General features: G+C 39.1%; 2 protein-coding genes across 5 annotated transcripts in view; both read left to right on the top strand.

Moving 5' to 3' along the window:
* LOC110607767 (pentatricopeptide repeat-containing protein At3g22470, mitochondrial) overlaps nt 1-23616 on the top strand; it is a 33919-nt gene extending 10303 nt beyond the window's left edge. The window contains exon 3 of the mRNA XM_043959860.1: nt 23180-23616. The gene's annotated coding sequence lies outside the window, so the exon portion shown is untranslated. The remainder of the gene's footprint in view (nt 1-23179) is intronic.
* LOC110607768 (pentatricopeptide repeat-containing protein At1g63330-like) lies at nt 1055-22890 on the top strand. Of its 4 annotated transcripts, none has more exons than XR_006352089.1 (5): nt 1055-3202; nt 3371-3443; nt 3624-3669; nt 3791-3820; nt 22133-22270. XR_006352089.1 is itself a non-coding variant. In XM_043960294.1 (3 exons), exons 1-3 carry the CDS (start codon nt 1147-1149, stop codon nt 22705-22707), a joined length of 2010 nt encoding a protein of 669 aa, XP_043816229.1. In that variant the 5' UTR covers nt 1055-1146; the 3' UTR covers nt 22708-22890. The 4 variants fall into 4 exon arrangements, 1 of the variants encoding a protein (XP_043816229.1); XR_006352087.1 differs by having other exon boundaries at nt 22115-22251; XR_006352086.1 differs by lacking the exon at nt 22133-22270 and having other exon boundaries at nt 3791-4355.
* Nucleotides 23617-26181: the final 2565 nt, after the last annotated feature.

Raw genomic sequence — 26181 nt, 5'->3', positions numbered from 1 at the left:
TCATACTTTAAAAATATTTTTCTTATAATTTATAATACAATATACTGTATATTAAATGCATAGAAATAATTTATATATTATAAATTTACGTTAATATTAATAATAATAAAATAAAATTTAAAATGTAAAATATATTTAGTGAGTTTAACATTTCAAAATTTTATTATTTTGAAATAATTTTATATATTAATTTTTTACTGATATTAATTAAAATTGTAATATTATTCAAATAAAATGTCAAAATAAAAATGTGCCAAACAGTTCTCATGAGAGTTAACCTTTGTAAAAAAAATTAATTTTTATTATACTAAAATAAAGTAATTAATAATAAAAAATTATATAACGTTACTCATCTTAAATTTCTAATTATATTATACAATTAGACTATTTATTCTCTCCTCATCTATATTATATACAATTAGACTATAATAATATTTTTAAAAATATACATTGATAATTATTTATTAAATAAGGAATATTATTTAATAAAATAAAAAATCATTATTCTACAATTATATTTATAATATTTTATTTAAAAAAATAAAATTAACAAAATTAATTAATTTTTAAATAAATTTAATTAGATATAAGGTACGGTTAAAATAAAATATTATTTTTATGAAAATAAATTTAATTAAGTCTATATATTTTTATTAAGAGTCAAATAAATTTAATTTAAAATTTTTAAAATTTTAAGTTAATTAAACTATGAGTTTTATTAAAGGCTAAATAGATTCTAACTTAATATTATTTTTTAATAATAAAATATTATTTTTATAATTTAAAACATTAAAATTTTAGTATTTTAATTATCATAAAAATTTTAAAAAATATATAAATATAATAAATAATTTTTAAAATTATAAAATAAAGTTTTATCATATAAAAATTTTTATTATTAAAAAATAATATTATGTTAGATTATGATTTATTTGATTTTTGAGTAATAATATAGAGGCTTAATATTTTTATATGAAAAATTAATAAAAAAAATTACAAAATGTGTTGCATATAAACAATTCCCAATTTCATTTTGTTATCCTTACCACTTTACCAGCAGGCAGAGAGCCTTCCTTTTCCGATTCTCTATATCCTTTCCTCATTCCCAATCTCCGATCCATCCTAAAAACAACTGACGAGAGATCGATGATGATGAAGATGCCTTGGAGGAGAAAGAGCAGGAGCTTCTATCTTCAGCTACAAGGGGCAATTGGTACCATTCAATCTCCATTCCTATTCTTATTTACCAATTATTGCCATTCTTCTACTTCCTCACTTGAAGATGCACGCTTCTTGACAAATAACTTCAAATCTGCTTCTTTTACCCACCTCGATGATGCCATTGCTTCCTTCAATCATGTAATTCATAAACATCCTCTGCCTTCTAGGGTTCCATTTAATAGATTCTTATCTGCCCTTGTGAAAATGAAACAATATCATACTGTCCTTTCCATGTCCAAAACAATTGAATTGCTAGGAATCTCTCACAATGTTTATTCTCTTAGCATCTTAATTAATTGCTTCTGCCGTTTACATCTTGTGGATTTTGGCTTCTCTGTTTTCGGGAAGATGTTCAAATTCGGATTGGAGCCTACCACTGTGACATTTACTACCTTAATTAATGGTCTTTGTATAGAGAGTAAAATGGACAAAGCTGTGGAATTTTTCCATGATATGGTTGCACGTGGTTATCAACCTAATGTTTATACTTACAGTACGATAATAAACGGAATGTGTAAATTTGGGAAAACAAATGTGGCTATTGGGCTACTAAAGGGAATGGCTGATCGAGGTTGTGGGCCAAATGTTGTGACATACGGAGCAATCATTGACGCCCTTTGCAAGGATGAGCTAGTTGGTGAGGCTTTAGAGCTCTTCTCTCAAATGAGGAATAAGGGCATTTCACCTACCGTCATCACTTACACTAGTTTAATTCATGGTGTTTGCAAATTAGGCCAAAAGAACCAAGCTTTGGCCTTGATGAATGAAATGGTGGAGCAGAACATATTACCGAATGTTTATACCTTCAATGTATTGATTGATGCTCTTTGTAAGGATGGAATGGCTTCAGAGGCTCAAAATACATTCAATGTAATGATTCAAAGAGGTTTAGAGCCTGATGTGATCACATACACTTCCTTAATTGATGGTCTTTGCATTTCCGACCAATTCAAGGAAGCTTTGGCCTTGTTGAAAGAAATGGTGGGGAGGAACATATTCCCTAATGTTTTTACCTTCAATATATTGATCGACACTCTTTGTAAGAAAGGACTGGTTTCAAATGTAGAGAATATAATCAAAATAATGATTCAAAGAGGTGTGGAACCTACCGTTGTCACTTATAGTTCATTGATGGATGGATATTGTCTAGGCAGCCAAATTGATAAGGCTAGAAAGGTATTTGATCTGATGGTGACCAATGAAATAGCTAACATTTTTAGCTACAACATTTTGATCAATGGATATTGTAAGTGCAAAATGATAGATGATGCAAAGGAGTTTTTTGATGAAATGTCTCATAAAGTTTTAGTTCCTAATGCTGTTACTTATAATACTCTTATAAAGGGTATGTTTCAAGCAGGGAGGCCCCAAAATGCAAAAGAGCTCTTTAAGGATATGTGCTCTCATGGTCAACAACCAAATATAGTAACCTTCTCAATTATGATTGATGGCTTGTGTAGACAGGGGAATCTCGATGAGGCACTCACACTATTGAAAGCAATGGAGAAAAGTCAGTTGAAACCTAATGTTGTGATCTATAGCAGTCTGATCAATGGTATGTGCAGAGTTGGGAAGATTAATGATGCCAAGGAACTTTTTTCTAGTCTTTCTGAAATTGGTTTACAACCTGATGTTTATGTATATAGTGCAATTATGAAAGGACTCTGCCAAGAAGGATTAATGGATGAAGCGTATAAGGTATTTAAAGACATGGAAAAGGTAGGATGTTTACCAAATAATTGTTGTTATAATATCATCATTAAAGGGTTTCTCAGGCATGAGGATTTACCAAAAGCATCAGAACTAATCAATGAAATGGTTGATAAGGGGTTCTCTGCTGATGATGCTACCACAGAATTGGTAGTACATTTATCGCGGAATAATAATCTCATTCTGAGGCTTTTAAAGGTGCGCAATAAGGGATCAACAAACTAAAGTTGTTATATCTTGACCATTCAAGTGTATCTTGGAGTGCAACTTGGTAATTACCTTTTTCAAATATAATAGATAAGTAATTTAACTAACTTCTTCAAATATCATTTTTAATTTCAATCAGCTGTGATTCTCTTCCACAAAACTAAAATTTCTAAAACCGCAAATTACCTGTGGTGGAAATCATGATATGTGTGTGCCTTTCGCTTGAATTCAGACATGGACTAGATCTCTTTGATATAAGATTGTTGATGAATGGAGGTCATGGATTTCTAATCATCAAGTTGCTGGTAAACCCAACATCTCCATTACAATTTTTTTTGGCTGCTACTATAGCCTTAACTCGAGAGCTCAGTCCTAAAATTGAGTTGAGAACTAAAACTAATTGGTTCCGTACTACAATGCTTATGAATCTTTATTTTTATTTTTGTGCTCAATGACCTTTTAAAATGCTATCATTTCTCTTGTAGGTACTTGCAAGGATATGACTACAACTTCTCCTTTCTAACCGTAAAGGTATAAGCAATTCTTTTTTGCTTAATTATTATAATTTTTAATAATAATGAAAATAATGATTATAAACCAGTGTGCTTTAATTGATAATTGATTTAACAATTAGACTACACTATAAATGCAGGGTGCAGGATATACAGTCCCATAATACAAGGTAAGAGAATCACTCTACTTCTACAGCTGTTGGTTGGATGAAATGTCACTAAAATTATAGAAAACAAAAAATGTTATGGGAATTGAGGGAAAAGCAAACATCCTCTTTTTTGGTTTCTTGGTTTACAGAAATCTACCAATTTTATTTGTTGAGATTGTTGAATCGTGTGATAGTAAATTAGTTTCAATAGCTGTATATTAAGGAAAAATACTTAGGAAATCATTTCTGTATGATATATCTTTATTATATAATAATAATACAATCAAGTATGACCATTTTGTCAATATGGTATATAACAAATATATTTTAGTGTTGGACCACCTATTGAGTTATTTATGTGGTGCATTTTGTGATACGTTTGTATGTTGTTATGAAGGCGAAACACATTGTTTCTTACTGTTTGAGAAAAGTTAGGCAAAAAAAGTTGCTTTGGTTGTTTCTTTTCTCCTTTCAGCTGTAAATTATGCGAGATTTTGTGTTTAGCACGTTGTAAACCTTGTAATATACTCAATAAAATTTTCTTTGAGCTTTTGTTTATACATGGTATTTTTCTTTTTGCTTGCTGCGTAATTCTTGAAGCTTTTTTTTTTTTTTTTATTCTGCATCCATGGCAAATGGAAGTGTTAGTTTTGTCAGAGAAGGTAGGGTTCGACAGGGTACATATTGAGAGGTAGGAAACCAATTGCAAATAATTCAGATCCTTTGATTCTTTAAAACTCAGATAATCCAGGTATGATCTTTATATCTGCACATTTAAATGGACTAAATTATTGGAGTTGGAGTATATCTATGATGCTTTAAGAGCAAAAGACAAGTTAGGATTTGTAAATCGTTGTGTGCAAATTCCTCCTGTTGGCTCCACTGGTTTTGAGAAGTGGATGAGAGTTGATAGCATGGTGAGTTAGATATTGAATTCCATCTCTAAGGATCTAGTGGAGGTTTTTTGTATGCATATAGTGCAAAGGATTTATGGGAGGAAATTAGAAGAAAGATTTAAGCCACTTATATACAAATTAAAGAAAGAATTAAGTAGTTTCAGTCAAGGATCTATATTAGTTGTTGTTTTCTTTACAAAATTGAAGAAACTATGGGATGAACTTGGTGTTTCAAAGCATCATTTAACTATTTGTGAATGTGGTGCTTTTGAAGTATAGCTTGAGAGTGAGAGAATTAATCAGTTGTAAAGCTTTTATAAAGAGTTTCAGATAGAGTTAAGATAGATTATGTGACATTTGTAAAACTTTTGGGCACATAGATACCCTGGTTGGTTTAAAAATTATAAGCAAAAGAAGATTGGCTTTAACAATGAAAATCAGACTTATGAAACCACTGAAGCAAAAGAAGATTGGCTTTAACAATGAAAATCAGACTTATGAAACCACTGAGGACCTTCGGAACTCACATTAGTTGTAGAGTGTGCGTGTATAGGATTTAGATGAAATTAAGGACTTTGTCAAATATATTTTTGATTCTAGGCCGGTTAGGTGAAATGGATTTCTCTGACTTTGCAGGTAACTCTATGTATAACACATGTATAATCTTGCAATATACTTGATAAAATTTTCTTAAATTAGTTGGAACGGATAATTTAGGTGAAATGGATTTTCATAACACAAGTATAAGAGTAAAATTTTGTATATAGTATTTTGTACTATATTAAAATCAAATTCTAAATAAAATAATTAACAATAAATGTTATATATGCTAAAAATATTATTAGTATCTTTTAAATTATAAATGTCTAAATATAATTTATTATTAAATTTTCATAGTTTTATGTAAAATAAAAATATTAAAGTATTATAACTTTAGTCATATCTTTCACATTATAAATCACCAAATTTAATTTATTATTGAAAATTAATAATTTTAAATAAAATAAAAATATATTATATTAATTTTGCAATTGTTATTGTATTAGGATGATTTTTTCTTTACTTATGATTTATATATAATTGGGCTATAATAATTTTTTTTAATATATGTTATTGATAATTTCATTGAATATCAGATATCAACATATTAATAAAAAAGTTTTTAAATATTTCATTTATAATAATAAAATCAACTAAATTAATGTATTTTCTTAATTTTATTTTATTATGATCTTTCTAGATGATTTCGATTAAATATTTTCATATAATAATGTGATATTATGATAATAAGAGACCAAATTTAATTTGCTATGTTAAATAATAATAATAATAATTGTTATTATTATATTATTTTATATATAAAAATTAAAAAATATAAAAAAAATAGTAAAATATTGTTCAGTCTTTGAAATATATTAAAATTTCCACTTTAGTGCATGTAGTTTGAATGTTCAGCCCTACAGATTATGTGAAAGTCAATATAATGAGAAACTTTAATACCCAAATTACTTATGGTAATCGGAGAGAGAAGTAAGAGCATTTTCCTTTATTATCTTTGTCCATATAAAACACATTAGCACCTGTCTAAAGAGAGTGGATCAGAGCAATGTCAAAAAACATACATTTCTAAAGTGTTAAATTTGGTTGCACAAAAATAGGGTGGAGATTTTGAAACTAGAGGAACACATTTTTTGGAGGGCAAACTCAAAGCGCCAATATGGTGATTCATCTAACTTTGAGAATGAGAGATATCTAAACGTCAATCAGACTAAGAATCATACTAGAGGTTTTTATGCCCTATTTCTGATTAGATTCGTAAGAAAAGGAGAGACAGTTTGACTTCGGAAGGTTGTTTGTTTAGATATTACATAAGCAATTAGGGTTTTTCTATCGCTTTTGTCAAATCGATAGTTTTAGTAATCATATACATTTTCTCTATTGCTAATATTCATTTAAGACCTTAAAGACTTTTAGGTCCAATCGAGCCATCAACTTTCAATTTTAGTTTAATAACTCTAAATTTAACCGTGTTAATTAACAAAGTCAAATAAGTTTTTAAGGAATCAAATATTAGTTTTATGTTTTAAGTAATTAAAATAAAACTAAATAAATCATTTATAAAAAAAATGAATATATAAAATCTAATCCCATTTCATTCCATCCTCATCTCTATCATCGTTTACTTACCCACCCAATCTCAAAGCATTATTACTCAATATCTTTCTACTTGCATCTCTAGCATCTCTCCTCTTAATTCAGCTAACACAAATGACTTAGAAGTGCTCTTTAAGCTTCCTTTATATGCCACTGTCAATATACACCCTCCAAACTCAAGAACTACTTTCATGTTAGTTGAAAATACTAATGATACTATGGTCAAGATGTTGAGTTCAAGATGTTGAGTGGGTTTGTGAATTTATGTTTGATGACAATGTGGATCTTTCTTCCATGGCGGTTCATGAAGGTGAAATGATAAATATGGTGAAACGATAAGTATCAACTTCCAAGATGAATGACATGAAAGCATGACTCTCCATACATCGCTAATTAAGAAAACATGTCTAGATTTTTTAGGTTAGTTTTGAAGGTAAGAGGTTACTGCAGTTTTGGAGATAATGTTCTTGATTTTTCAATTTTAAAAATTTTAAAATATTTTAATGGATGAATATTTAATAAAGTTATGTTTCAATTATTGATTTGGATTTAATTTGCTTAAAATTATAATATGTAGGATAATTAGGTCAAAATTGAAAGTTAAGGGGCTTGATTGGACCCAAAAAATCTTTAAGAACTTAATTGACTATTGGCTAGTAACTAAAGGGCTAAAATGAGTCTTTTGCCTAAAAAAAAATTGGGCAGGTTTATTCTCTTAGAATAGGAGTAGGCATCCAGAGAGGAATTACGATTATTCAGAGCGATAGATGTGTAGAGTGAATATGTGAGATAAAGAAATAGGTTGATAAGGAGTATATTTGAAATGAATCATTGAGTTCAAGGAATTGAGAGTTTCGCTATGAGCAAATAGAAGAGGTGTAGTCTAAACTCTATCTCTTTTATGAAAGATAATATTTACTAGTTTAACTTCCAACTTGAGGAGAGAAAGAGATGAGTATTTGAGGAGAGAAAGAGATGAGTATTTGAGAATAGACTTTATATCTTTGATAAAAAAAAAAAAAACCCCTTAATTTTGATGTAATGGAAGCTGATGTTGAGAATTGACTTGGAATCAATGTAAAAAATGTCTATATAAGTACAACTCCCAGAGTTGCCTTGGAAGTTCTGGAATGTAGAGATGCTGAGTAGATAGGTAGCACGATGGGAAACTGTGAAGAGGGCGAAGTGGGTTATGCAAGAATATCAGTAAAAATGGACTTGTTAAGGGGTGTTCCTTGAAGCTGTTATTCTAGAAGATAGAGTAGCCATCAATTCTCTCAACATGTGATTTATGAATGGAGGCCTGCTTGATGCCAGAAGTGTAGGAACTTTGAAAATCATGAATCTCAGTGTAAGATAAGGCAGAAGAGATAAATCTGACAACTTAAGAATAAAAAAAAAGGATGGTAATAAGGGTGACAATGTTGAAGAGGTGGTAATGGTGGTAGGGAATATAAATGAAGGAAAATGGAAGAGGAGAGTGGTGGGAAGTGGGAAAGGAAAAGAGAAAATGTACAGTGGCACAAGAAAAAGTCATTAATTATATAATATTGTAGACCCGCCTACCCTAGCCTGGAGAGGATCAGAGACCGTTATGCATGGGGCAGAGATTTGATCCCTTTGTACGTCCGTATCAGCGTGGCAGGGACAGGTGGACTACTGATATTCGTTCTATCGGCACGTCACTAGCGGACAAAAGGAAACCTATAAAAGGAGAAATGCTCTCTTCTAGATTTAAGTTTTTTCTAAGTTTTACAGAGCCCATTGTGAAAACCCTATTTCTCTGGATCTCAGATCATCAATTGGCACCGTCTGTGGGAAACGAAGGAGATCTTTTCATCACCGAGTTCCACTCTTAACCAAACCCACTGAGATCCACGATGGCCAATCATAACGAAAACAACCTCAACATCCCAAACGACTTGAACTCTGCCCAAGAAGGACAGCAGTTCTCTTTTCCTAGTCCTACGACTACCAATAACCAACCACCCATTTCTTTCAACCCCTCGCCAAGCTTGACAGGGAACGCGCCCGCAGTGGCCTTGTCCAACCAAGACCTCCAAACTATCGCATTCCAGCTACAAAGCACCACCCACTGGTTGGGGCAGATAATGCAGCAAAGGGGCCTTGGCACCCAGTGAACGCACTCCCAGTAGTAGAAGAACCCCAGACCAATGAGCCCTAACCGACCCCTGATCGCCTTCAAACCAGCAGCCGCGGCGCCGGGGTAAGGGAGAGAAGAACCGGAGAAGAGGAAGAGCCGGAGGCCCGAGTCCACGGAAGAAGGGCGAGGGAGATGATAGAAAATGAGGAGGCCGACAACTATTCCGCCGAGACAACCAGGTGGACCAGGAGTGAAGCAGAGGAAGAGGAGTATCGCCTGGAGAAAAAACCCAGGCCGGAAGAGGAAGATGTGGACCAAAAGCTGCAGAAGTTGAGAGAGCAGCTTTTGGTCGAGCTGGGAAAGAAAGATCAAAGCCAAACCTTTCTGCCCACTTCTTCGCCTTTCTCGAAGTGGGTGCAGCAGGAAACTGTCCCTAAGAAGTTTATGATGCCGTCCATGGCAGCCTACGACGGCGCTGGTAACCCAAGGGAGCATGTCATGAATTACAAGACCTTCATGGAATTACAAACTTTATCGGATGCCTTGATGTGCAAGGTATTCCCAACGACACTTTTAGGACCAGCGCGAGCGTGGTTCAACAGCCTGGAGACTGGAAGCATTAGGAGTTTTGGAGACCTAGCCACTCGTTTCATTAGCCGGTTCATCGCCGGGGCACCAGCGGATAGGAAGACGAGTTATCTGGAAACAGTAAGGCAAAGACGGGAAGAATCGCTTAGAGAGTACGTAGCTCGTTTCAATACAGAAGCCTTGCAGATTCCCGAGCTCGATGAAGGAAGGGCGGTGGAGGCCATGCAGAAAGGGATGACCTCCGCCGAGTTTTTCGGTTCATTAAGCAGGAAGCCTCCGACCTCACTGGCCGAGCTAATGAAGAGGGCTGAGAAGTATATAAGACAGGATGACGCTCTCGTGACAAGTCGATTCGCCAAGGGAACGACAGGCAAGGAGAAAGCCCCAGAGGAAAGGAGGCCGGAGAAGCATGAAAAGAAACATGGCAAAAGGTCCGAACCTTACAGACAGCCTTGGGAGTGAAGGGACCAAAGACCTTTTTCTCCTCGGTCCTCAGAACAAAGGCCACTTCCTTCATGGGTTCCAGAGAAGCCAACCCCACTTAATGCCTCTAGAGCCGAAGTGCTCGTAGCCGTTCAGGACAAAGAATTCTTGCAATGGCCCATGCCCCTGAAAACAGAAGCTGACCAGCGAAATCCTGACAAATATTGTCAGTTCCACCGAACTCACGGTCACGACACCAACAATTGTTTCCAGTTGATTGCAGAAATTGAGAGGTTGATAAAAAGAGGGCACCTAAAGAACTTTGTAAAGAAACCGGAGGGACAGAGACCTCAACCCAGTCCGGCAGCTCAAACGCTGAGAAGAACAGGAGCTAACGCTGTGAATGATGGGTCCAGTGGAACTATCAACATGATCGTAGGAGGCACGGGAGGTCGGATGAGCCGAAGGGGAAAAAAAGAGAAGCAGAGAAGGAGAAACTAGCAACGCCGAGGTCATGCAAATTGTTGAACACTCTTCAACAACCATCACTTTCTCCTCGGAGGATGCTCAGGGTGTTCAGATGCCTCACGATGACGCCCTTGTCATTGAAGTTGTTATTCATAATTATCGGGTAAAGAAAATCTTGGTGGATGACGGAAGCAAGGTAAATTTGTTGCCTTATTGAGTCTTCCAGCAGATGGGCATTCCGGAAGAGCAACTGGTTCGGGATCAAGCGCCGATTAAAGGGATTGGAGGAGCACCAGTAACAGTGGAAGGGAAAGTAAAGCTAGCCCTTACTTTGGGAGAGGCCCCGAGGGCTCGCACCCATTATGCGGTGTTCTTGGTGGCTAAACTCCCTCTGAGCTACAACGCGATTCTGGGACGACCTGTGCTGTTCGACTTTGAAGCTGTCACCAGTATCAGGCACTTGGCAATGAAATTCCCCACAGAAGCAGGGGTGGGAACAGTTCGGGGAAGTCAAGAGAAAGTAAGGGCAGTGTACCTGGCTATCGTAGCAGAGCCGAGATTAACAGCAGAAAAGATGGATTCAGAAGTCCTGGAGGTCCGGGATGAGAAAACAGAAGCCAGAACAGAATCGGTGGGGGAACTAGAGACTTTCTCCTTATCAGAAACGGAAACAAACAAAACCTTCAGTCTCAACGCCGGCCTCACCAAGGAGCAGAAAACCGAGGTGATGTCCTTGATTCGAGGTCATGCATCAAGCTTCGCCTGGAAACCCTCGGACATGCCCGGAATTGACCCCGGGGTGATGACCCATAGAATGAATGTCCTCCCTGAAACCAGACCAATAAAGCAGAAAAAGAGGGTAGTAGGAAGGGAAAAGTAGCAGGCCACCAAGGAGGAAGTACAGAAGCTAGAGGAGGCAGGCTTTATTAGAGAAGTTATGTACCCGCAGTGGTTAGCCAATCCTGTATTAGTCAAAAAAGCCAATGGCAAATATAGGATGTGCATAGACTTTACTGATCTGAATAAGGCCTGCCCTAAAGATTGTTATCCCCTCCCTGATATTAATAAAATGGTCGACTCTACGGCCGGTTTTGATTACATGTCGTCCTTGGATGCAATGTCTGGTTATCATCAAATCCCAATGTATAGGTCGGATGAAGAAAAAACCTCGTTCATAACGGAAGATGGGACTTATTGCTATAAAGCCATGCCTTTCGGATTGAAAAACGCCGGGGCAACTTACCAAAGACTGATGAACAAAATCTTCAAAGAGCAGATCGGCAGGAATGTAGAAGTTTACGTAGACGATATGGTGGTCAAGAGCCTAACTTTCCAACAGCACGTGGCAGATCTGAAGGAGGTATTTGGAGTATTAGATCAGTACAGAATGAAGTTGAATCCGGCAAAGTGCGCCTTTTTTATCAGAGGAGGAAAATTCCTGGGGTACATGGTGAGTGGGAAAGGCATCGAGTCCAATCCGGAGAAAGTAGAGGCCATATTAAATATGTCAGAACCAACCTGCGTAAGGGACGTCCAGAAACTGACAGGGAGAGTAGTGGCACTCAATCGATTCATGTCACGGTCGGCAGAAAAGTGTTTACCATTCTTCAGAAAATTGAGGAAAGTGCCAAACTTCGAATGGACAGAAGATTGTCGTGAAGCCTTCAAAGAGCTCAAAAGTTATCTCAGCTCGCCCCATGTGCTCAGTAGCCCCATAGAAAGTGAAGAACTTCTGATATACCTGGCAGCCTCTGAACAAGCAGTTAGTGCCGTATTGGTAAGGGTGGAAGAAGGGGAGCAGAAGCCTGTATTCTATGTTAGCAAGGTGCTTAAAGATGCCGAGGTCAGATATATGAACATTGAGAAAATAGCATACGCTCTATTGTTGGCAGTCCGGAAGTTCAGGGTTTACCTGGAAAGCCACCAAGGAGTAGTGATGACGGATCAACCATTAAAGAAGATTCTGCATAGACCAGAAACTTCAGGTCGGATGCTCGCATGGTCCCTCGAGATTAGCCCATACTGCCTGGAGTACCGACCTCGAACAGCTATAAAATCTCAAGCCCTTGCCGATTTCATAGCAGAATGCACGTTCAGTAAGGAACAAGGGGAATCATCCTCCGAAGCAACGAGAATGGAGAGGAAGGAAGAACCTTTCCAAAAGTTCAATTGGAGGTTATACGTAGACGGGGCTTCAGGCGCTGGAGGCAGCGGTGCAGGAATCATGCTTAAGGGGCCTGGAGACTTTAAGGTTTGCTACGCCCTGCGCCTAGAATTCCAGGCTTCCAATAATGCGGCGGAGTATGAAGCCCTAATAAACGGAATGATGGTGGCAATGGAGGTAGGGGCAACCGACCTCGAAGTAAATAGCGACTCACAATTGGTGGTCAATCAGGTTACTGGGGCGTATCAGGCTAGGGATCCAACCATGCAGAGTTATCTGGCAAAAGTAAAAGCAATAGAGGCCGAGTTCATAGATCAGGGAGTTACCATCAAATTCCAAAGAATACCACGAGAAGAGAACGAGGAAGCCGACCTGCTCAGCCGATTGTCCAAAGAAGAGCTAGAACAGCTCCCTGATGAAGTATACATACAACACGTTCTCGTGCCTGCTTTTAGTAAAACTAACACGGTGTTGCAGGTGGAACAAAGCCCAACTTGGATGACCCCATACCTAGAGTACCTGGAGAAGGGAAAACTCCCTGAGGATAAGGAGGAAGCCAAGAAGATAGCAACTCGAGCTGCCAATTACCAAGCAGTAAGGGGGACCTTGTACAGAAAAGGCAAGTCCAGTCCATGGCTCCGGTGCGTGAGCCCGGAGGAGGCTATAAGGGTGATGGAAGAGATACACAGGGGAGTATGTGGAGCTCACGAAGGGGCAGAGACGTTAGCCTATAAAATATTCAGGCAAGGATACTACTGGCCCACCGTCAAAAGGGAAGCAGAAGAGTTCGTCCGAAGGTGTGACGTATGCCAAAGATTCGCTAACGCCATCAAGGTTCCAGCCACTCCACAAGCCAGCATATCCAGCCCATGGCCGTTCTCACAATGGGGAATAGACATCCTGGGACCTTTCCCCAAGACCACGGGGCAGAAAAAGTTCGTAGTAGTGGCTGTAGAATACTTCTCAAAATGGCCAGAGGCAGAAGCAATAGCCACAATCACAGCTCGCAAGATGATAAGACTTCGTATGGGGAAGCATCATTTGCAGATTTGGTATACCAAGAGTGCTTATCTCAGACAACGGCAGACAGTTCGACTGTAGTACTTTCAAAGTATTTACAGCAAACATGGGCATATGGCACAAATTCTCCTCCGTGGCTCATCCCCAGACTAATGGCCAAACAGAGGTTACTAACAGGGCTATCCTCCAGGGATTAAAGAAGCGGCTGGATGGAGCAAAAGCAAACTGGGCAGAAGAGCTCAACAGTATCCTGTGGGCACTTCGGACTACCCCCAGAACGTCCACTAAAGAAACACCTTTTGCACTTGCCTACGGCACAGAGGCGGTAGTCCCAGTGGAGTTGCAGATCCCCACTCATCGAGTCCAATTCGTCAGTGAGAACACTAATGATGATAAGATAAGGAGCAACCTGGATGCTCTCGAAGAAATTAGAGAAGAGGCTCAAATCCGAACTGCAGCTTATCAGCAACGGGCAGCACGATATTATAACCAAAAGGTCCGAGAAAGAAACTTGAAAGTGGGGGACCTAGCCTTGAGAAACCTGGAGGCTACGGGAAAAAGAGCGGCGGTAGGCAAGCTAGCACCGACCTGGGAAGGCCCATTCCGGGTAACGAAAGTAGTCAAACCAGGAGTATATCGAATTGAAGATATGAAAGGAAATCCCGAGCCCCATGCTTGGAATATCCAACACTTGAAGAGGTATTTCCCTTGAAACATTTGTAAAAAAAAAAAAATGTTATTATACTTTGAAAAACACAACTGAATAAAATAATGACATTCTTTATACGATAATGTTATTTCTATTATGAATGTCACTTTTCAATAAGAAAAACAAAATACGAAAACCATGAAGACCGGGATCCCCCAAGAACTCCCGGGAAAACAAAGAAGACTGGGATCCCCAAGAACTCCCGGGAAAACAAAATAAAAACGGCTGGTGAGGATCTTAAAAGACCTCCCGGAGCATGAAGACTGGGATCCCCCAAGAACTCCCGGGAAAACAAAGAAGACCGGGATCCCCAAGAACTCCCGGGAAAACAAAATAAAAACGGCCAGTGAGGATCTTAAAAGACCTCCCGGAGCATGAAGACCGGGATCCCCCAAGAACTCCCGGGAAAACAAAACAAAAACGGCCGGTGAGGATCTTAAAAGACCTCCCGGAGCATGAAGACCGGGATCCCCCAAGCACTCCCGGGAAAACAAAGAAGACCGGGATCCCCAAGAACTCCCGGGAAAACAAAACAAAAACGGCCGGTGAGGATCTTAAAAGACCTCCCGGAGCATGAAGACCGGGATCCCCTAGAACTCCCGGGAAAACAAAGAAGACCGGGATCCCCTAGAACTCCCGGAAAAAAAGAAAAAAAAAAAAAGAAGATAAATCCTAAGTTACTGATGAAAAATCAAATTCCGACCTCCCGGAAGAGCTCGGGGCAAAATCGCCAAGAGCGTCATAGCCCCAGGCCAATCTCCAAAAAGCGAGCTCGGCGCAACATTAACCTCACAAATCAACTTCTAGTGCTGAGTTCGCTAGCCTAGAAAAAGGTCCGAACTGCAACGCGTCCTGACAATACTCAGAAGTATAGGACGAGCTGCAAATTGCAGGTATAAAAGCCTAAAGCAAAAAGCAAAGAACCGATCTCCTAGCTCGGATAGTTTCGCAATATGTGACATTCAGAAGGATGGATACAGGCAAAAGAGCGCGTTCCTAGCTCGAGCCAATTGGTCATAAGCAGACATTTAACAAGAACAACCCAAACAAGAAGCAAAAACGACAAAAGCCGACCTCCCCGTGGAACACACAGAAAGGCAAGCGCCAGACAGCCGATCTCACAACCAAAAAAGGCAAAATAAAATCGCCTAAGGGGAGGCCATGCGAGCGCAAATAAAATACAGAAATTTACTTCCTCACTACTAATGTAATAAATATTGCGGAAGTAAAGGGGCAATCCGAGGAAAATTTAGCATCAAACAGAGAATACCTCAGCTACAATCAGCCCTGTTATTTACCATTAAAAGGTATGCGATCTGAAGTTTCTTAGTGAAATATCTCAGTCGAATATAAAGGTTAAGTACTCCAATTACGATAAGAAAAGATAAGTTCAAGAAGAAAATAAAAGCAACAATAGTTCAAGTAAAAGAAAGTAAACTCTCATTAGAAGAAGAAGATAGTACAACTTATTTATCTGATACATCTGAAGGAAAAACAGTCCTCAAGGGACTTACATCTCTCAGAATATCATCACCTATAGTATCTCTATCCACATTTACATCCAGAGGAGATCTGGCACCCTCCAACCCTGGGTCAGGGCCTCCCGTCTCAGGCTCGAGGTCTTCGCCTTCAGTCCTGAAGTCCTCCATATTGTCCCCATGTTGCTCGGACTCTTCCCCAGGAGACCTAGCCGCAATACGAGAGGTCCCCCTAGGCAAGGGGAAATCATCCTCCCCATACAGAACCTCTTCTCCATCAGAATCCATTTCTCTAGCTCGAAGTTTTGTCAGAGGAGTATCAGGAGCACGTCTGGCTTCCCTTAAACCCCTATTATAGCCAGATCTAAACATACGAAAGGCTTTTTTCCAAATAGCAGCCTTCATCTCCTCGGAGGCTTTATACTCGTCCAGATGCACCTCGCAGGTCTCAGCTATAACCGCCTTCAATTCAGAAGAATCCTTATAGTCTTGGAGGTGAGCTTCACAGGCCTACTCAATCTTTCCTTTCAGCTCATCCGACTCCTGATACTCCTCCAGCCGCCTCTCACATTCCCGCTGGATCTTCTCCTCCGAATGTTTAACCACCTTGAGCAGGGCTGAACATTTACGCTCTGCAGCCCTGACTTCATGGCTAAGCTGTTGATTACGAAGCGTAGACTCCTCGGCTGATGAAGCCAGGTCTCTGATACGCGCAGAACTCGTGCTCAGCTCCTGCTCAAGGATCTCCACCCGAACCAAGGCCCCCTCCTTTTGAATATTCACCTTATTTAGGTGAACCTGAAGCCCTTCAAAATCAGCCTTCAGGGCCTCATACTGGCGCTGGACCGCCTCCTTCTGGCTTATCGCCTCATCCCTTTCACGAAGAGTCTCCACCAGGGAGGACAGCTGCTTTAAAACTTCTTCACTCCGAATCTCTGCTGCAGCCGCCCTCTCATCAGACTCCTTGAGAACCTTGCGAGTATGAGACAACTCTACCTCCAAGGACTTAGTATGCTCTTGTGCCTCAGCCGTCCTCTCGTCGGCTCTTTTGAGGGCCTCCAAGGCAGAATGCAGCTCCGCTTGGAGGAACTCAGTATGAGCTCGAGCCGCTGTAAGGTTACCCCTGGCATCACTAGTGGCAGACAAATTCTCCTCCAGGCGCGCCTCCTCTATCCGGCGGTCCACAGACTCCCGAAGCAAGTGATCACGGGCATCCACCTCCATGAAGAGGCCCATCACCTAAAGCAAAGGAAAAGACTGTTAACACAAAAAAAACCAGAATAAAAGCAAAGGAGGTAGCTTAGCTTACCATCAGGAGCATCTCCCTGATCGTAGCTCCGAGCTCCTCGCGAGGTCGGGAACGGAACGCTGCTTGCTCCCTAGTAGAGCTGGCCAAAAGGCCAGTGAGAGCAAGCAAGCGCGGATCTGAAGCCTCCAAGACGCCACCGAACATCCGTTCCTTGACAATCTCAGCAACCACGCTAGCCGGAGACTGATGAGTGATATCCTTTGCATTCAGAATGTCGTTATCAGGAGCAGACAGCAGTGGTATCACAGGGACTTCTTTCTCTTTCCCAATGGGAGGGAGAGCTGGAGCTGATCCCTTAGAAGCCTTGGATCTCTTTTGAGCTGGGGCCGGGGATGGCACTTCGAGGGAGGCAGGACGTTTGTCCCCTACCTTCTCTATGACATCCTCGCCCTTGGCAAGGTCAGACCTCACCTCCTCAGGGGCACCCCTGGTAGGAACCTCTGGGGCACTATCGTCAACAAGAACGATCTCCAGTCCTGCTCCAGGATCCCCCTCTTCAATAATAGGGGATTCAAGCCTCCCCCCTGGTGCCTCCTCAGCAGAAAGAGCAAGATCCGTCCTCATCTGTCCAATATCCCTGGCCTGCTTCACAACAGTTAGGGGAGCTCCTTCCGCATCCTCTGTAGAACCCTGACCAGATTTAGCCTCCTGAACAGGTTTCAAGGCAGGGTCCGACCTACCCTGACGAGATGATCGAGAGGGTCTGGCACCATGGGAGCTCGACTTTGGAGCCCGAGAAGGAGCTCTAGCAAGAGACCGGCTAACCTTCTTGGTAGAAACAACCCGAGCCACCTCTGCAGCGACCTCAGGCACGGGGCGCCCAGCCAGGAGGGCATCTAAAGCAGCGTTCATACTCTCCCTAGACAGAACTAAGTTCTTCGGGGGCTTGATCTCATCCATTTTAACGTTAGAAGCTGCCAAAAAACACAAAGTCAGAAAGAGTTAGCGTACTTTCTAATGTCACTTACGAAGAAAAGCGGAGTTGCTAAACAAGGCATTATACCCGTGTCCCGGATATTCCTAAGATTAGACGCGAACATACATCTCTCGACGTCATACTTCTTGTCGAAGAAGTCAGTCGGAGATACCCCACCTGCTCGGTGAGACTTAGTTGGGGCAGGTCGTTGATGCCCGGGGGGACATCCTCCCAGTCTAGCCCCACTCCCCATGACACGCCGACATCTTTTCTTAGCTCCGCCACAAGGAAATTCTCTACCCATCCCTTTATTGAATCCTTGTAGCCCGTGAAAAGAGACAATCCACCACGGGGAGAAAAATAGTAAAATTTCTGAGTTGCCCTAACAAGGCGGAAGAAAGTGACAAATAGACACGCTGTGGGTGTAAAACCCCAACTCAGGCAAATAGATTCAAAACAAGCCATAAACAAAATGGAGTTCGGGGACAACATCCGGGGGGTTATCCCAAAATATTGAAAAACCTCGATGAAGAAAGGGGTGAAGGGGAAAGTCAGACCAAAATCCCTCTGTTTAAGAAAGAAGACTATGCGAAGACCCCTCTGGGGATCTACCAAACCAGGAGGGGCAGGTTTAGGGAGAACTATCCTTTCATTCCGGAGAGGAGCGCGAATAAGGTAAAGAGGAGTATCTAAATAACTCCGAGAAATATGCTTGGTTATGGAGGAAGGAGTAATGTGCGACTCGAGATTGACAACATCGGGAAGTTTAGAATCCTCCATGGAAGAGTAAAAGAGCGTACCTGAAAAGCAATAAGGTCGAGGAGGCAGAAGAAGTCGAAGGAAAACAGAGAGCAGACGAGAACAAGTTTCTTCGAGAGACAAAGAGGCAATAATGAAACGCAATGTCACTCTGAACAATTTTGTCTTGGAGCGGCGCGGTCATTAATTACTCTCGAAGTTTACCCCCTCATCAGTTATACAATAACTGACGCGAAGGTAAAGGGACAATAATCGAAGGTAAAGGGGCAATAACCGACGGCCGCTGGACTTCGCCACCTCTATTAAGGGTTGGGCCCACGGCAATAGCCCATCGCCCGAAAGCAATTGACGGACAGGCCCGAAAGCCCACATGCCATCTGCATAGAACAAATCCAACTCGCTCAAACCGTAAGACCAGGCTCCACTTGGACCTCTCACCCGGTGATAGAGATCAGCCTTGTTCATTACCTAAGTAGGTCGGAAGCTTGGCTCATAGGGTAAAAGCAGAGCTCAGGGTTACGACTGATCCAGCTCAAATAAAAAGCTCAAAGACACAAGCAGATGAAAGCACGATAAAGACCAGCCCTGCTTATTACCTAAGAAGGTCAAGAGCTCGGCTCAGAGGATTAAAACAGAGCTCACGAGTACGACTAGTCCAGCTCAGAAAAAAGTAAGTCAAAAGCTCAGTTGACTGAATGAACTCTAGCTTTGAACGATTAAAAGGGCAAGAAGGAGAAAGCAATACAGCAGATCCTTCGGGAAAAGTTACAGAGCAAGCAATTTAAGTACTTTATTTATGATAAAGAAAGGACAGTTCGAGTATGAACGCAAAATAAAAATTTCATTAAAAGAAAAACACATTACAGCATGTCACAAATACCAACACTACGGGATAAAAGGCTATCCTTAAAGGATTTACACGCCCAGATACATCATCATCTACGTTTACATCACTATCGCCTACCCTACTACCTTAGCCTTCGATTCCGAGGAATTCTTATAGTTCGGAAAATCGACTTCGTAAACCAACTAAGCTCCGCCTCGAGATGTGATTTGCGATACATACGAACGAGCTCAGATATTATATGCCGATCTCATGAAAAACATAAGTCTTCGAGTTAAAGTCCCAGGGAGATCGGCATCATTACCCGTTCACCTGCCCGAAGCACCAACAAAAAACCAGCAAGGCATTCTGAAGGGCAATGGAACAAGTGAAGGCAACACCAGAAAATTAGCGAAACATTCTGAAGAGCAATGGAACAAGTGGAACTTTCAACATCGTAAAACACATACGGAAAGACATCATCAGGAGATAGAGCAAACTTTGATCCTGTTGACCTGAAATTCGCGATCGACTTCAAAGTCCGAGAGGACCTAAAAGTTCGAACAATTGAAACAATTGAGACTGACTCGACACAGGTGTACAGCCTTGAAGATTCGGAACCTCGAGAGCTCGGCATGGAAGCCCGAGCTGGGGCAAGGGAAAAGCAAACCATCGAGAAGAGAAATCTCGCTGTTTTGTTAACAACCCCAAAGATAAGAAAGAAAGGTTAGTAATATATAATCAGAGGCTAACCCTTTAATGTGAGACAGAGCGACTTCATACTCTAAGCTAGTAGCATCAGAATCCTTAAAGGCTATTCACCAAAAAGGAAAGAAAATGTACCGGGAAGATAAAAGTAAGAAAACGAGGGTAACAGTGTGCACAAATGGCCGAGAAAAGCTAAATATAGAAAAAGGTAGGAAAGATTTAAAGCTGCAAGTGACAATAAGATGAAAGGGCAAGCCGAATTTCAACAGACGCGGTCATAATGATTCTAGGGGTTTACCCCCTCGACAGTTGGAGCAATAACTGCCGAGAAGGTAAAGGGGCAATTGATGACCCCTGAGTTCACCTCATCCCCGTCTAGGGCTAGGCCCATGAAAATAGCCCACTGATCAGAGATTCTCAAAGCCATTCCCGCCAATTGGGTTCAGTCCACTAAGCCTCATGACCAGGTTCATCCGGCTCCCCTCATCAGGCCAGCCACGCCACCTCTACTCCTTAGGCCGATTCCATTTAGGCCCTGCTCTATCTTCGCTCTCCGGCCCAGCCCAGAACCCGAAAGAGGATCCGTCCACCCATCTTGTAGACCCGCCTACCCTAGCCTGGAGAGGATCAGAGGCCGTTATGCATGGGGCAGAGATTTGATCCCTTCGTACGTCCGTATCAGCGTGGCAGGGACAGGTGGACTACTGATATTCGTTCTATCGGCACGTCACTAGCGGACAAAAGGAAACCTATAAAAGGAGAAATGCTCTCTTCTAGATTTAAGTTTTTTCTAAGTTTTACAGAGCCCATTGTGAAAACCCTATTTCTCTGGATCTCAGATCATCAGTGTAAATTTGGGAAAACAAATGTGGCTATTGGGCTACTAAAGGGAATGGCTGATAGAGGTTGTGAGCCAAATGTTGTGACATACAGTGCAATCATTGACGCCCTTTGCAAGGATGAGCTAGTTGGTGAGGCTTTAGAGCTCTTCTCTCAAATGAGGAATAAGGGCATTTCAGCTAATGTCATCACTTACACTAGTTTAATTCATGGTATTTGCAAATTAGGCCAAAAGAACCAAGCTTTGGCCTTGATGAATGAAATGGTGGAGCAGAACATATCACCTAATGTTTATACCTTCAGTGTATTGATTGATGCTCTTTGTAAGGATGGAATGGTTTCAGAGGCTCAAAATACATTCAATATAATGATTCAAAGAGGTGTAGAGCCTGATGTGGTCACCTACAATTCCTTAATTGATGGTCTTTGCAATTCAGACCGATTCAAGGAAGCTTTGGCCTTGTTGAAAGAAATGGTGGGGAGTGTTAAATTTGGGTCAGTCCTAACTCATCTCAAAAGCTAGCTCAAGGGGGAGGAGTGCCTGTGACCCATATAAGGGGCACATTACCCCTTTTCATAACCGATGTGGGATTCAACAGGGAGGAACATATCCCTTGATGTTTTTACCTTCAATATATTGATCGACACTCTTTGTAAGAAAGGACTGGTTTCAATTGCACAGAATATAATCAAAATAATGATTCAAAGAGGTGTGGAACCTAATGTTGTCACTTATAATTCATTGATGGATGGATATTGTCTGTGCAAGCAAATTGATAAGGCTGGAAAGGTATTTGATCTGATGGTGACCAGTGAAATAGCTGACATTTTTAGCTACAACATATTGATCAATGGATATTGTAAGTGCAAAATGATAGATGATGCAAAGGAACTTTTTGATGAAATGTCTCATAAATGTTTAGTTCCTGATGTTGTTACTTATTCTACTCTTATAGAGGGTATGTTTCAAGCAGGGAGGCCCCAAACTGCACAGGAGCTCTTGAAGAATATGTCCTCTCATGGTCAACAGCCAAACATAGTAACCTTCTCAATTATGATTGATGGCTTGTGTAGACAGGGGAATCTCGATGAGGCACTCACACTATTGAAAGAAATGGAGAAAAGTCAGTTGAAGCCTAATTTTGTGATCTATAGCAGTCTGATCAATGGTATGTGCAAAGTTGGGAAGATTAATGATGCCAAGGAACTTTTTTCTAGTCTTTTTGAAATTGGTTTACAGCCTGATTTTTATGTATATAATGCAATTATGAAAGGACTCTGCCAACAAGGATTAATGGATGAAGTGTACAAGGTATTTAAAGACATGGAAAAGGTAGGATGTTTACCAAATAATTGTTGTTATAATATCATCATTCAAGGGTTTCTCAAGCATGAGGATTTACCAAAAGCATCAGAACTAATCAACGAAATGGTTGATAAGTGGTTCTCTGCTGATGCTGCTACCACAGAATTGGTAGTACATTTATTGCGGAATAATGATCTCATTCTCAGGCTTTTAAAGGTGCGCAATGAGGGATCAGCAAACTAAAGTTGTTATATCTCGACCATTCAAGTGTGTCTTGGAGCGCAACTCGGTAATTACCTTTTTCAAATATAATAAATATGTAATTTAACTAACTTCTTCAAATATCATTTTTAATTTCGATCAGCTGTGATTCTCTTCCACAAAATGAAAATTTCTAACACTGCAAATGACCTGTGGTGGAAACCATGATATGCGTGTGCCTTTCGCTTGAATTCAGACATGGACTTGATCTCTTTGATATAAGATTGTTGATGAATGGAGGTTATGGATTTCTAATGATCAAGTTGCTGGTAAACCCTCCATCTCCTTTACAATTTTTTTTTTTGCTGCTACTGTGCCTTAACTCGAGAACTCAGTCCTAAAATTGAGTTGAGAACTAAAACTAATTGGTTCCATACTACAATGCTTAAGAATCTTTATCTATTTTTATTTTTGTACTCAATGACCTTTTAAAATGCTATCATTTCTCTTGTAGGTACTTGCAAGGATATGATTACAACTTCACCTTTCTAACCATAAAGGTATAAGCAATTCTTTTTTGCTTAATTATTATATTTTTAATAATAATGAAAATAATGATTATAAACCAGTGTGCTTTAATTGAGAATTGATTTAACAATTAGACTACACTATAAATGCAGGGTGCAGGATATACAGTCCCAGAGTACAAGGTAAGAGAATCACTAGATTTCTACAGCTGTTGGTTGGATGAAATGTCACTAAAATTATAGACAACAGAAAATGTTATGGGAATTGAAGGAAAAGCAAACATCCTCTATGTCACCTTTTTTTTTTTTCTTCTAGTCATCAAGTTATAGGTCCTTAATTTCTTTTATTTTCCTTCAAGTTAAATTAGTGAAATCATTGCATTAGCATCTAATAATATGAAGTTCACAATCTTTTCCAATGAAATCAATTTTTTAACATGAAAATTTGAATTTTAGAAATGCTTGTGGAAGGTATATATATATTCTTCCCTTTGAGATTCTTTACTTTGTGCCAGTTGATTGGATATACTGTTTGAGATGTTAGTTAAGTTGGGCAAAAAAAGTTGTTTTGGTTGTTTCTTTTCTCCTTTCAGCAGTATATAATGAGACATCTTATGTTTTTACCTCTTTGTAAACCTTGTAATATACTCAATAAAATTTTCTTTGGGCTCTTGTTTGTACATGGTATTTTTCTTTTTGCTGGATGCATCATTCTTGAAGTTTTTGTGACTGCATCCATGGGAAATGGTTGGTTAGAGAAGGTGGGGCTGACAGGGTACATATTGAGAGGTAGGGAACCAATTGCAAAATGATTCAGATCCTTCTACTCTTCAAAACTCAGATAATCCAAGTAGGATTCTCATATCTGCATCGTCAAATTTAGTAAAAATGGAGTATGTCTATGACTATGACACTTGCTTTAAAGAAAGATTTGGGCAACTTATACACCAATTAAAGAAAGAAATAAGAAGTTTCAGTCAAGAATCTATATCAGTTGTTGTTTACTTTAGAAAATTGAAGAAACTATGGGATAAACTTGGTGTTTTAAAGCATCATTAAAGAGTAGGTTGAATATGAGTTTGTTTTTAGTATAATTCTATGTTCAGCCTCCTCATTCTTAGAAGAAAAGTTAGGAAGTTAGAAAGTTGGGAGTGAAGGAAAGAGTTTCATATAGATTTTGTGACTTTTGGAAAGCTTTTGGGCATGTTAGAGATACTTGCTGATTGGTTTAGAAATTATAAGCAAAAGAAGATGATGAAAATCAGACATATGCGGCCACTGGGACAAGCAACTGCAATTGGTCCTACTAGCGATTGGAATGCTAGTTTAGCTTCAGCTATTTAACAGGACTTTTTGTCCAAATGTATTTATGAACAAGTTCATAAAAGGCAGGTTAGCTCTATATATAACACAGGTATAATCAAAGAAGGTGGCAGGGAAAATGTCAATACAAAGAAACTTCATCTGATTAAATGGAATACTCTTTTGTTGCCTAAAAAGAATGGAGGCTTAGGCATGAAAGAGATCTCTCTTCAAATTCAAGCTCTTTTGTTCAAATGGCTTTGGAGATTTGAAAATCATAGGGATTCGCTCTAAGTTCAACTTTTATCCAAATATTCTTTCAATTTGGAGAAGGGTATCTCTCTTGCTCCAGGAAATTGCATTTCTTCCCTTCAGAAAGACATTCGAGGCCATGCTACTTTCGATGAACTCTTACTTCTCTCCTTTAATTCATATCAGATTTGCTGTGGGGAATGAGATGAAAATGAAACTTTGGAATGAGAGACGATCGGTTGGTAATATTGCTCTCAAATTCTCCTTTAGCAGACTATTAAATGTAGCAGCTAACCTAGATGTGTTGATGTTAAATATGGGCTGTTGGGTAAAGAACAAATGGGAATGGGAAATAATTGAATTGTCAAAATTATACTTGTCAAAATCTCTAATGTGATTGATCTTGGTAACCTGCATCCCTTTCTTCTTTCTATGATTGAGCGTTTATAAATGAGCAAGGTCTGTCTACTAACAGTAACTCATATGCATCCTTTGCCTTGTAGGCTCAATTTAATAGATTCTTATTTGCCCTTGTGAAAATGCTATGCAACAATATTACGTACTTTGCCATTTCCTTGTTTAAAACAACTGAATTGTTGATATTTAATAGATTCTTAAATGTTTCTTTTTCCATTTACACCTTCTGGATTTTGGCTTCTTTGCTTTTCGGAAATTTATATATATATATTTGAAAAAGATAAAAATTGAATACAACTAAATAGTCTCTATCAACTCTCCCGAAACATGTTATATTTTATTTAAAGGAATGAATTGATCAACCCTTATTTTTATATTTTTGAAAGAGATAAAAATTAAGAACAACTGATAGACTGCATAATCTTAACAAACTCTTCAATTCTTCTGATATAATTTGTTTAATTGTTTTGGAAAGATTAAATTTATAAATGACTTACACATTCGTTTATAAATTTATTTATAGCCATTTAATTTTATAAACGTATTACATATCCATTTGTAAATTCATATATTCTTTTAATTTTGCAAAAATAGTTACACTTATCCATTTAATTTTACAAACATATTCAAAGTTCATTTACATATTCATCTATGTTTATTTGATTCTACAACGGTTAAACTTCTGTTTGCAAATCCGTGTGTTCATTTAATTTCATAAGTTAATTATAAGTCCATTTGCAAATTATTTTATGTTCATTTAATTTTACAAACAACTTTCATATCTATTCGTAAATCTGTTTGTAGTCCTTTAATTTTAGAAAAGATTAATACTTAGTCTCTATAATAACGGAGTGACTAATTAGTAGATTTTTTAAAATTTTAAAAATATTTTAATATATCTTTTAAAATGGAGGGATCAACTAGTGAATTTTATCATATCATAATAACTAAATAGTTAATTTTTCTTAATTTTACAGATCAATTGCATGTCTGTTTGCAAATCCGTGTGTCTTTTTAA

This window comes from Manihot esculenta, chromosome 9 (assembly GCF_001659605.2).
Source record: "Manihot esculenta cultivar AM560-2 chromosome 9, M.esculenta_v8, whole genome shotgun sequence".
Classification (NCBI taxonomy): domain Eukaryota; kingdom Viridiplantae; phylum Streptophyta; class Magnoliopsida; order Malpighiales; family Euphorbiaceae; genus Manihot; species Manihot esculenta.
This window is presented reverse-complemented; position numbering and strand designations above follow the sequence as displayed.

Excerpts from the sequence above, each read along its gene's own strand:
- LOC110607768 (XM_043960294.1), top strand. The coding sequence starts at position 1,147 with ATGATGATGAAGATGCCTTGGAGGAGAAAGAGCAGGAGCTTCTATCTT. Across the intron at positions 1,740-21,170 it reads ATAATAAACGGAATGTGTAA|ATTTGGGAAAACAAATGTGG; the intron begins ATTTGGGAAAAC and ends TCATCAGTGTAA. Across the intron at positions 21,638-21,757 it reads CTTGTTGAAAGAAATGGTGG|GGAGGAACATATCCCTTGAT; the intron begins GGAGTGTTAAAT and ends GGGATTCAACAG.